The 12075-nt window shown below is 42.5% G+C and overlaps 3 protein-coding genes across 3 annotated transcripts; 1 reads left to right on the top strand and 2 right to left on the bottom strand.

Annotated features, from left to right (window-relative positions):
• Positions 1 to 316: 316 nt before the first annotated feature.
• BJ212DRAFT_1388317 (ubiquinol-cytochrome C reductase hinge protein-domain-containing protein) lies at positions 317 to 1207 on the top strand. The gene is made up of 4 exons (XM_041336920.1): positions 317 to 580; positions 642 to 772; positions 961 to 979; positions 1033 to 1207. The coding sequence occupies exons 1-4, from the start codon at positions 422 to 424 to the stop codon at positions 1069 to 1071; spliced, it is 348 nt and encodes a 115-aa protein (XP_041187903.1). The 5' UTR covers positions 317 to 421; the 3' UTR covers positions 1072 to 1207.
• An 8541-nt stretch (positions 1208 to 9748) lies between these two features.
• Positions 9749 to 9916, bottom strand: BJ212DRAFT_1198644 (uncharacterized protein; the record flags this gene model as incomplete). The annotated part of the gene is made up of 1 exon (XM_041329037.1): positions 9749 to 9916. A coding segment is annotated over one exon (168 nt), but the record flags the coding sequence as incomplete, so codon positions are not given.
• A 461-nt stretch (positions 9917 to 10377) lies between these two features.
• On the bottom strand, positions 10378 to 11455 carry BJ212DRAFT_1303616 (uncharacterized protein; the record flags this gene model as incomplete). Its single annotated transcript, XM_041333448.1, has 5 exons — positions 10378 to 10452; positions 10484 to 10545; positions 10672 to 10788; positions 10978 to 10993; positions 11099 to 11455. 5 exons carry the CDS (start codon positions 11453 to 11455, stop codon positions 10378 to 10380), a joined length of 627 nt encoding a protein of 208 aa, XP_041187901.1.
• Positions 11456 to 12075: the final 620 nt, after the last annotated feature.

The raw sequence follows: 12075 nt of genomic DNA, 5'->3' as shown, positions 1-12075 counted from the left end.
ACAATAAGTGCGTATTTTTGATATGAAACAAGATGACTGCGGAGGCTTCGGGGTGGCAATTATCGCGTCCGAGCCCGGTGTTAACAAGGTGTTAACCAGGTTTTCGGAATCCAAGTTAATGACCAATTTAAACAACAGTCTCTGAAGCATTATACATCCTGGAATATTGTACCGTGTGTAGGTCAAGGATTGACATGATTTGATTTTACACTTGTATAACCTCTAAAGTGCAAGGGAACAACTTCGCACTAGAGTCGGTGTTCAACGTTCATGTGCATGATCAGTAGTGACGCCAAACCAAGCACTCGGAGTCTCGGACATAGCCGTGTGGATTGGTTGAAGCGGCGCCTCAAGGCATCAACCCGGAAATTCGCGAAGTTGTTCTCTCGTGTAAAGTCTAACTGTAAAGTCAGTCGCGTCCATGTCTGTGACATCGTTTTTCTCGTCTTTCTTCAACACTGTGCACTGTGACGCACCGGAGGAGAAGCGGCCAGAAAACGAAATGAAGGAGGAGGAAGTTGCTGAGGTGGGGGAACCATCGAAAGGGTCTGAGGAGGAAGAGGAAGTGGAAGCTGAGGACGTATGTCTCCATTCCGGATATCAATATCGTCCTCTTCTGTTAATGTCACTCCGGTCTATAGGTTCACCCTATCATTATGGAGGAGTGCAAAAACTCAGCAGCATGCGCTTCTCTAACGAGACATTTCGAACACTGCCAAGAGAAGGTGCAATCTGGACAAGGCTTTAAAGGCGAGGACTGTGTGGAGGAATTGTGAGTTGGTATTTGAATATTAATTTCTGCATAACGCTCATATACTATGATTATAGATGTAGGTTACCTATGTTGTTATCTTCATGGCATTCATATTGATTTTTCTTATTCCGACTACTTGATATGCAGTCCAGTGAGTCGTTCTTTCCCCTCTCCTTGGAATCCTCGTTAACGGCGTCATAATACAGCATGATGCACTGTGCCGACGTATGTATATTCTGTCGCCACCCTCGAAAGGTCTCGCTTAACATTCTACTTAGGCGTGTGCTGCACCAAAATTGTTTTCCAAGCTCAAGTAGACGCTAGAGTTAATACTGCAGTGCGTCTTTCTTTTCAGTATCGTTTCAGTATCTTAGTTATTTGGCCCTATAGTTACAATACATGCTATCGTTCTTAAGGAGCAATACCATTCATCTCTCCTGTCACCTATATGCTACTGAGGATCATATTGATCGGCAAATGCGCCGATATCATTATTTCTCGACGCCATTCCCATTGCGCTATTCTCCCGTCTGAACTGCGCACTGCTATGCGGCCTTGGCTCCATTTATCCAATTTGAGACTGTTGGCCTGTGAGTATGACCGACGTGGTTAGAAAGTCTGAGATTTGTGGAGTCCAGGAACTCGAGCCCGCTGGACAGTTCGGGGATCGCCTGCCCCCAGATAGGGAATCCCGCTCGATATGCCAAATGTCTTAGGCTTACCATCGTCTAACGTATGCCCAATCCCAGTAGTTATTCGTGGTTTAACTTGTTTGACCTGGCTGAATCAATTCGCGATGCTGGTCAAATTCGACCTCGTGACTCAGCCTGAGCAGCTTACATATCCAAAACCCCTCTCGATGAATATATATGACTTATCGACGAGTCTAAATTCCTCTGTCGTCGCTCAGATTGCCCTCACAAAGCACTGTCCGCTCGTGCATCATCTGCATCCTCAAATTTCAAGCTACATATTTAAATCTTTGATTCAATCATTCTTCAACCCATATCCACTGAAAATGCCAGCTCAGTGTCCCAAATACAGTCTACTAGAATGGCTGCAGCCTCAGGACTGGTGATATCAGGGGATTCATTCCAACAAATCCTGACAATGGCCTGCCTTGCCATCATTGACAATTACAGGTGCTCACATATCACCAAAGTTTATGCAAATATTGCACTCATTGAAGGCTGTATCAGCCAAGTTATCTGCTACACTGGGACAGCATGTCTCAACTATTGCTGGACCCTACTTTGACATGCTTGATGAAGTCAAGTTAGAGCATGCTTAAGCCAGAGATGGCTCAACAAGAGGATCAAGACCATGCTCAGATAAACCAACTGTTAAAAGTAGAACTAAAGACAGTCTAGAAATGAAGTATAATGAGATTAGAACAGTGTGCAAGAAACATTGAACATACCTCAGTGTCATGAACAGAACTGCTGAGGTACAAACAAGTTGTGACAACAAGATTATAAGGTGTAGATGTAGAGTAGGTGATGAAGTTGAACATCCAACACACCTCAGGCTGGGCTAGGGCTGTTCACCATATGCCATACAATGGGAGTTTACAGGGCCATGATATGGCCACCATACACATATTGTTAGCTGTTTAGACCTTGAGTTCATGGTATGGGATATGGGTATAAGGTCCTGTATGTTGCCATATTTGTATGGCCATATATGGCTGTCATACAGTGTAAGTATGGGTTTACTGATCATGTATAAACAAACAGACTTAGCTTGATACATACATGTAGTAGCCATATGTCTTATAATGTGAAAGGCTGCATGTGGCAAAGCCTGCTATGGTTTTTTTTTTGGACAAGCAAGTCTATTATATAGTCACTGGCACTGTAAAACCATCCTTTGCATTTTGCTAGCTAGAATTCAGTCCAGCTATCTATTGCTTTAAGCCATCTTGTTGTTTATTTATTTGTTGTTGTGGTTTGTTCCCTGGATGATGCATTCACTTCAATTGTGAGGATAGAACCTGGGACTATTCATGAGAAAGCTGATGACAACAATTTTTATGATTATGTAGACACACTTGGATCTGGATTTTTGCAGAGGATTTTGACTTTGCTTTCAGTAGTGATTTGATATGTCTGTTTAATGTGCGCCAAAGTTGTCCCATTTTTGAACCAACCTCAAAACTAATTTGATTCACTTCCAATAGCTGTTCTAAAGGTCATCATTTCATTGTCTTCAATATTGATGTCAAAAACACTATCCTTACAGAAAGAACAACCTGGTCATCACCACAAAACATGTTGAGTTTCTGACACACAAATTCACATCCCTCAAACATTCACAATGAGTGAGATCCACAGATTCCTGTACCAACATGCTGAGATAAAGCCTGTCATAAATATTCCATAGACAAATTAGAATCCACCCAAAGGCCATGTGCAACTACCAATTCACTTAGAGCCAACTTGGACAAGCTTTTGAAACCACCAAAATTGTCCAAAGCATGGTCAATAGAAGGACCCACTTGGGAAGCCAAAGAGTTTCCTGCTTGGGTAGCTGACATTACTTCTTGGTCTATAAAAACAGACAAAGAAGACAAATTATTATCTTATATCAATGTGATGAGAAACAATATACATACCTTGGGACTGGAAATTCCAGCTATGACCACTGGAAAACAGAGTGATGTCTGTTTCTGAAGGCCTTTGGAATTGAGTCCTGTTGATCTTCACATTCACAGACATGAGCCAATCATGTCCAAGCTTGACATCACATCCACTCAAATACACAGGATGAAAGGTTTGATGAGAATTATACTAACCATCAAAAGTAGGAACATGAACTGGCCCAAGCATAGACTCCACAGTCACACCATGATAATCAGCAACAGTTTGTAGCACATTGTAGTCATGCAAAAATAACAACAACATGGTCAAATCACAAACCACATCATTAACACGGATAACAGCAGGAATATCACAGAAAGAACTAAGGAGTTTGAAAGGAGGCACAAGTTCTCAAAGACTAACAGATGAAATTGATATGCAAGACTTGAATGGATTATTGAAAGGTAATGAGACTCAGACTAGGAACTAGAAACAAGGAAGAGAGAGCTCAGTCTTAGTTAGAAAGACTATGACAAGTTCATACCTAGAAACGAGGAAGAGAGAGCTATGTATCATTAGCACCAAGTATGCAGAGGAGTCATAGTAAGTAGCTCACCTCAGTCTTAGTTAGAAAGACTGAGGGAGGGGAATATTATGGACACTGAATATTAGAGGATTGTTGAAATGGAGAATGAAATGTGAATGTGGATGGAACATGTATGATAAGGTGAATGTGTATGTAAATAGATATGTATGAAGGATGTATCGTGATACTCCCACTCAGATGCATATCACCAGATACATGTGTGGAACTATTCAGCCAAGGTCTTGTTTGAAGATGAGCAAAGAGCAAGTGAGTAGTGATGATTGTGGAAAAGTTTTTGTGGCAGGGATTTCGTGAAAATATTGGCAACCATATCATGTGTGGGTATGTATGGGATCTCAATAATGCCATTGCTGATGAGGTTGTGAATGAAGTGATACTGAACACAAATGTGTTTTGCATGGTCATGGAACTGGGGTTTTTTCGTTAGTGCATGGTGTGATGATCATACTGGCACTAGGCGTGTATGATCAATAGCACGGTTCTTCTCACCTTCAGAAAAGGAGATAAAGCACGGATTGTTAAATCCATATATATCGACCCATCTGCTCTTACTCTGGTCTGGTCCTAGGAATCCACCCTCCCATGTCCTATCCATGTCCACCTATCTCCGCTAGTGTGTTATTTTTCCCAAATGTCATTGCTAAACAAGCTGCAGGTCTTATTACACGACTACTCACGTTCCACAGTGCATGATGTTTTATTACCTATAGACTCATCATGCGCTCGCTAACTACACTACAATTCTCGCCTATGCATTCTGGACATTCACATGCTATGATATAAATGACCGCAGTACATATGATTGAGTAGTTCCCTTTCCCCTGGACTCAGCTCTATAGGAGAGCTGTTCTTGTGTTATTTTTGTAGACCTTGCACTATCCATCTATTTTGCTCCTTCTTGATGATCCTGTGCAATTCGACTGCTCTGAAGTTCTGTATCACTAGGATCTTACCCTTAAAGCTCTTGCAAGAATACCCGACCCACGACTGGTAGTTAAGTGCTGTTCTTCACTTGTGCTATATCCCTTGCGACTGGCTGCTCCATAGAGCGTGGTTGATTTTGTGCATGTTACATTGGCCACACTGGCATCTGACATCCAATACGTTCGCATATATCTTCTAACAGTTCATCTCGCTCCTGTGATATTAACATTGGTCAATTTTTGCCTGCGCTCACAGTTGATTCTTTGGTATAGGAATTCAGAGGTATACATATGGCCTGTGTTCAAGTTTCTTAGGCCAATATAGGTTATAACTCCTTCGCTCACTTACTTCCCTTGCACATAATTGAAGGAAGTGCTTCAATAGCAGTCCTCTTGGGCTGATCAATTAAACTCGCACCTCTTAGGATAAGTAGTGCTAGTTGCTAACTGCCTAGTACCAATTACTTCTTCACAATGGCTCCCATTATTGTCTCCATATAGAATAGTAGGCAGGATGAATGATGAATGAAGTCCAAAATCGTGCAGTAATTGGTTAAGGTGAATTTGTTCCTGAGCAGCATTTGAGAGAGTGATGTATTCCACTTCAGTTGAGGATGTGGCTACAACCAACTGTTTCTGGGAGTGCCAACTGATGGGGGAACTGAAAAGGTAATAGACATAACCACCAATTGACTGGCTATCATCTTTATCAGATGCAAAATCTGAATCTGAGTAGCCAACAAGTCCTTGGTCAGATAGACCAAAAGACAGGGAATATTGAGCTGTCCCGCTGTAGGGATTTCATATTCTGTGGGCTTGTATAGGCAGATATTGCTTAGTGTTATGTTCGCACTTTTGGTGCTTATGTAATCATCATAATTTTCACCACCTACCAGTACCAGTCTGAGACTGAGCAGTTTTTAGCATGATTTCCTACTCTCTCTGAGCACTGAGCTTAGTCCAGAAACCCTTTAGGGTTAAATAGCAGCTAGGCATAGCACATTTAGCCCAACATTAGAAGTCTACTTTCCAATTCTCTTCTTGTTGTGTTTCCCACACCGCAAATATAACAAAGAAGATGATGGAGTTGGTGGTAATGTTCAGCACCTGGATTGCTCAAAAACTTCAATAGCATGGATACTGCATATTCAATGTTAGGACGACTGACATGCATAGCAAAATTGAGTTTGCTGATAGTGCGAGCATATGGGAGATGTGCAAATTGTTATTTCTCTGTGTTGGTAAGTAGAGACATGGCTTTAGACAGTGAGACACCTGGTACTAGAGGTGTGGATGCAGGGCAGCAATCTGACATCTTTGTTTCATTGAGGATCTGTTCTAGGAAAGCAGTTTGGTTGATTTGGAGGAGTCATTTAGGACAGTCTCGTGTGATGTGCACCCCTAGGAAATGATATGCTTCACCAAGATCCTTCATCTCAAAATGCTTACTCAGCGCAGCCTTGAAACCATCAAGGAATGACTGACAGTTTGACGCAAGCAACATATCATCAACATAGATAAGCAACCAGATGGTCTTGTCACCTTTACGCAAGACATACAGGCTGTAGTCCACTTCGCTCTGCACAAAATTGAAACCCTCCTTTCGCAAATAATCATCAAGGGTCTTATTCCACTGATGACCAGCTTGCTTTAATCTGTATATAACCTTCAGAAGCTTCCAAACCCAATCTGGGTACTCTGAGTCCTCAAAACCAGGTGGTTGGTGCATGTAGATATCCTTGTTGAGTCCACCATTGAGAAATGCTGTCTTGACATCCATTTGATCAAGTTCAAGGTCAAATTTTGCAACCATTGAGAGAAACACATGTGTGGTGTCATACTTTGCAACTGGTGCAAAAGTTTCAGTATAATCAAGACCTTCAACCTGTGAAAACCCCTGCATGACCAAATGAGCTTTGTAGCGGACAATTTGACCATTTTCGTCATATTTGTAGGCATATACCCATTGTGAGCCAACTGCCTTTCAACCAGGAGGTAGAGGAATGAGTACACCAGTGCCCTTCTCATGTAGTGATGCTAGCTCCTTGAGCATGGCACTTTCCCAGAATGCAGATTCCTCACTAGATGTGCGTGCTTCAGATACAGTGGCTCAAAAAACTGTCTGCATGTTTTGACATTTTTCACTATCTATGATATTGTGTGAGAACTCACAAATGGCTCAAGGACATGCTTATACCACATTGTAGTATGGCTTCAGGGCTTTCATTTGAGCTCTACACTGTGGGAATCGGTGGAGATATGGTGGAGACATAAGGCTTATAAAATGATGACTCATGTGGACAGTTTTGTGAGTGTATATTAAAACTATATAAATCATTATTTATGACACCACAAAAATCATGCCACTATTATATAAATTATGAAGTGGTGTCATTATGTTATTTTATGACTATATCTAACTATATAAACCAGAATATCTCATGTATCATAGTCATAATCACCATGAAAGCTATCTCCTCTGCTCAAAGAGATAATATCCTCTCTCTGTCTTATGCTGGCCTCTCTGCTTGCCAAATTTCCTCTAGAACTGGAGTATGCAAGTCCACTGTGGCCAAGTTTATCAAAGAAAGCCACCCAGACAAGGAAAACTCTTGTGAAGGATGTCCATCCAAGCTTACCTCTACTGACAAAAGGGCTATTATCCAACATATCACTATAGGAAAGGCTGATAATGCTGTCCAAGCCACCCATTATATCAATTCCACCATCACTACCCCTGTCTCTTCACAAACTGTGAGGAATGTTCTCAAGGCAGCTCATCTCAAGGCAGTAACAAAGAAGAAAAAGCCTCTTTTCTCCATCAAACATAGGTAGAGAAGACTAGCCTTTGCCTTAGCTCATCAACACTGGACTGTAGAGGACTGGAAGCATGTTATATGGTCAGATGAGACCAAAATCAATAGGATTGGGTCAGATGGGAAGGTATATGTATGGAAAAAGAAGGGAGATGGCCTAACAGATAGAGAGGTTAATGGGACTGTCAAGTTTGGAGGAGGTTCTTTAATGGTATGGGGCTGTATGGGATGGAATGGTGTGGGAATGCTTGCTGAGGTTGAGGGGAAGATGAATGCTGAGCAGTATGTGGACATTTTAAATGACCACTTGCTGCCTAGCTTGGCAGAATCAGGGATTGATGAAGAAGATATCATTTTCCAACAGGATAATGATCCCAAGCACACATCCAGAAGAGCTAAGGAATGGTTTGAAGAACATAACATCAATGTTCTTGACTGGCCAGCACAGTCTCCTGATGTCAATGTCATTGAACATCTCTGGGGAACACTCAAGAAAAAGCTTCAAGCCTATGAAAACCTCCCTAAAGGAGTATGGGAGCTTTGGGAGAGAGTAGCAGTGGAATGGGGGAAGATCACAGCTGAGGATTGCCAGAAATTAATTGAGAGTATGCCTAGAAGGATAGAGGCAGTAATTAAAGCCAAGGGAGGTCATACAAATTACTAGAATACCTGGTTATTATTGTAAAATACTTGAGTCAAAAAACTGTCTGCATGAGTCACCATTTTGTGAGCCTTGTATCTCCACCATATCTCCACCGATTCCCACGGTGTAGGGCTCAAATGAAAGCCCTGAAGCCATACTACAATGTGGTATAAGCATGTCCTTGAGCCATTTGTGAGTTCTCACACAATATCATAGATAGTGAAAAATGTCAAAACATGCAGACAGTTTTTTGAGCCACTGTAATATTTGTAGGGGTTGTTTTTCATCCATCAGTGATTTTCTTGGCTACTAGCATTGCAGCATGTTCAACAATGGTTTCAGATGACTCTGAATCAATATCTGTGCATGTGTTGATAGGGACATAAGTCCAACATCAATTAATAGGAACATTGGGTTTGGCTGGGATTGCAACAGAGTGTGGGAGAGGGAGCATAGCCTCAACATGTTGACAAGTTGAATGCTGTGGCAATGGTTCAGGTATTGGAATGGTCTGTGGCAGGTCTTCCACAGTCAATATCATAGTGTTGTCTGTTCCATCTTGATGGGTTTGTGTGAAGGAGAGAAGTGGTTTGACAGATGCTATGGGTGCTGCTGGAGGTGGGACTCCCACTGAAACAGTGGTTGCAGTTGGTCATGGTGTCATTGTGTTGATGGTGATCTCCAGAACAGACTTGGAGATATCCAAGTCTCCTCTGTTCCCTGAGTCTTGTCTTGGGTCCATTATCACAGTTGGTATACCTGTAGACTTTTGTGTCTGAATGTGCTAATTGTAGAGCTCAACAAGTGGAGAGATCACCAAATTAGGAGTTCCATAGAAGACATTCTCATCAAAATGAACATTGTGAGACCACACAGTTTTCTGTGTTGCTGGATCTCACAGCAAGTAACCAGCATCCTTAATATGGCACAGTAGGAAACACCGACATGACACATAGTCATACTTGTGTCATGTAACATCAGGGATGTGCACATAGGTGAGACAACCAAAAGGATGCAAGTGTGAAACATCAGATGGGTATCCGTGGAAGAGCTCAAAAGGTGTCTTCTCATCAACAGCTGATGATAGAAGGAGATTCTTGATATATGCTGAGTTCAGGGTAGCATATCCCCAAAATGATTGAGGGTAACCACTTTGATGGTGTGCACTCAAAGCACAAGTGACAACTGTCTGATGACCTTGTTCAGCAACTCCATTTTGCTCTGCAGTATGTGGCATTGTAAGTTTGTGTTCAATACCCCTCCCATGCAAGAAGTTAATGACAGCACTGGAGATGTATTTCCCACCATTATCACTATGAAGACATTTCACTTGCTGACCTGACTGCTTCTCAATCCAGGTGACATATTGTTGCAGGTGAGAAAACACATCACTCTTGTGTTTAATAAGGCAGATCATTGAGTAGTGAGAGAAGTCATCAGTGAAGGCAACAAAGTATGTCTCCCTGGATGCAGTGGCAGTGTCAATAGGTCCCCAGACATCTGTGTGTATAAGTTCTGCAATATAAGTGGCATGGTGATGAGCCTGGGATGGGAAAGGGAAATGCTTGTGCTTGCCCATCAGACATGATTGACATTCAATGTAATCAGCACTATGCTCTGTGGGTTGATCTGGTCCATTATTAGCAAGAATGAGTCCAGTGACCACTTTTTCAGCTTTGCACAAGGTAGTATTAGCTGCATGACCCATTTGTGTGTGCCAAATTGTCGTTGGTAGTGGTGTGTTTGACAAGGTCTTGGCAGTGAAGGCAATATGATCACAACCATACTTCACACAAAGGTAGTACAACCCATTAGTGTAGTTTACTCTGGCAATGGTGGTACCATCTGTATGGTGCATACAGGCTCCTTGAGCATTTGTTTTGAAAAAGATGCCCTCCAATGCAAGAGCTGACACAGATATCAAAGTGCATTGCAGATCAGGGACATGTAGGAAGGGCAGCTCAATTGGTTCTCATCTTCCATCATTGTTGAGCATTAGTTTTATGATCCCCCAGCCTGGAGTGAAAATGACATCATCATTTGCAAGTTTCACTGTTAATGGTGGATTATAGGGAGAGTAGCAAGTAAAGAGAGTGTGGTCTGATTCCATATGTGCAGTTGCAGCAGAATCTACATGGAAAGAGAAGGAACTATTGCTCACATTAGAGAAATTGGCTTCATGTGTAGGTAGGCAAAGGAATGATGGAATGATGTCAAGTTGCACTAGAGCAGAAGTTGGTGGATCAGTGGTCTGTGAGGTTGATGGGAGAACATGTGCTGATGTGTTTGGAGAGTCCATCTTTGCTAGATGAGTTTGGCAGTTGTGCCATATATGTCCCTTGTGCTTACAGGATCCACACATTAAATGCCATGAGAGTTCCCACTTATCTCCCTTGGAAGCATCAAAATCCTTCAGCTTGGCACATTTAGTGGGTTTACCTGCTTTTGCCACCCTAGCAGCCATGGCTGTATGGTGCACATGCAGGTTTGCAGTGTGGGAAACACAACAAGAAGAGAACTGGAAAGTAGACTTCTAATATTGGGCTAAATGTGCTATGCCTAGCTGCTATTTAACCCTAGAGGGTTTCTGGACTAAGCTCAGTGCTCAGAGAGGATAGGAAATCATGCTATAAACTCTCAGTCTCAGACTGGTACTGGTAGGTGGTGAAAACTATGATGATTACATAAGCACCAAAAGTGCGAACATAACACTAAGCAATATCTGCCTATACAAGCCCACAGAATATGAAATCCCTACAGCAGAGCCAAAGCTCACATAGTGCTGTTCCAAGTTCCTAATCTGGCTGATTACGCCTTCCAGCATTAGCTTTCCAGCATTGGCATCACCACTATGGAGTATGAGCTGGGAGAGCAGGGCATAGAAGTCAGGGAGGGCATGCAGTAATGCTTGAATAAGCATATATTTATTGCACTTCCATTCCATAGACTCGATGACCTTGAACTGTGCCTTGATGTCCATAATTTCCTTAATGGTCTTGGTAAGGGAGTCACTGTTGGCTGCCTTGGGAAGATCAAAAACATGGCCCATAAGGCTCATAAAGCAGATACTGACAGATGCCTGATACTTGTCTTCCAGTGCCTTCCAGACAGTGGCTGGGTCAGTGACACCCATGAAATGGATAAGGTCACTTGAATGGACCACCATACCAAGGAGTCCCTTGGTTATACTTTGGCATTCTCAGAAGGAAATGACATCTGTGCTTGCATCATGGGCTATGAGGCGTATGTTAAAGTCCTTGTCAGTCTCAGTGGTGCCTTTGCTTGGGCGCTGAAGGCCCTTCTCATTACCAGTAAGGAGGTGCCAAAGATCCATAGATGTTACCTATGAGGTGTAGTTGGAGCCATTGGCATTCAGAGGGGAGTGAGGAAAAGATGTCAGGATTTGGATGTTAGATGACAAAATGGTAGACATTACTGATGTAGAATGATGTGTTGGCAATGGCGACAATAGAATGGGGAGGGTAAGTGGGTTTGGTAATGAGTGGGTTGGGATGACAGGAGTCAATGGTGGTGACAGCAGCAAAGGAATGGATAGGATCTGCTGGTCAAGCAGTGATAGAGGGCAGCCTTGTTCCAGTTCAGGAAAGGTCTGGAAGGCTAGATAGGCTGGGCAGGTGGAAGCGAAAAATGAATGTAAGGCCTAGTCTGAGCCAGGGCTCATAACCTATTAAAAGGTGATGAGACTTGGACTAGGAACTAGAAACAAGGAAGAGAGAGCTCAGTCTTAGTTAG

Source organism: Suillus subaureus (assembly GCF_016647635.1).
Source record: "Suillus subaureus strain MN1 chromosome Unknown BJ212scaffold_45, whole genome shotgun sequence".
In the NCBI taxonomy this organism is placed as follows: Eukaryota; Fungi; Basidiomycota; class Agaricomycetes; order Boletales; family Suillaceae; genus Suillus; species Suillus subaureus.
The sequence above is the reverse complement of the archived record's forward strand: the minus strand, read 5'-3'. Positions and strand labels throughout refer to the sequence as shown.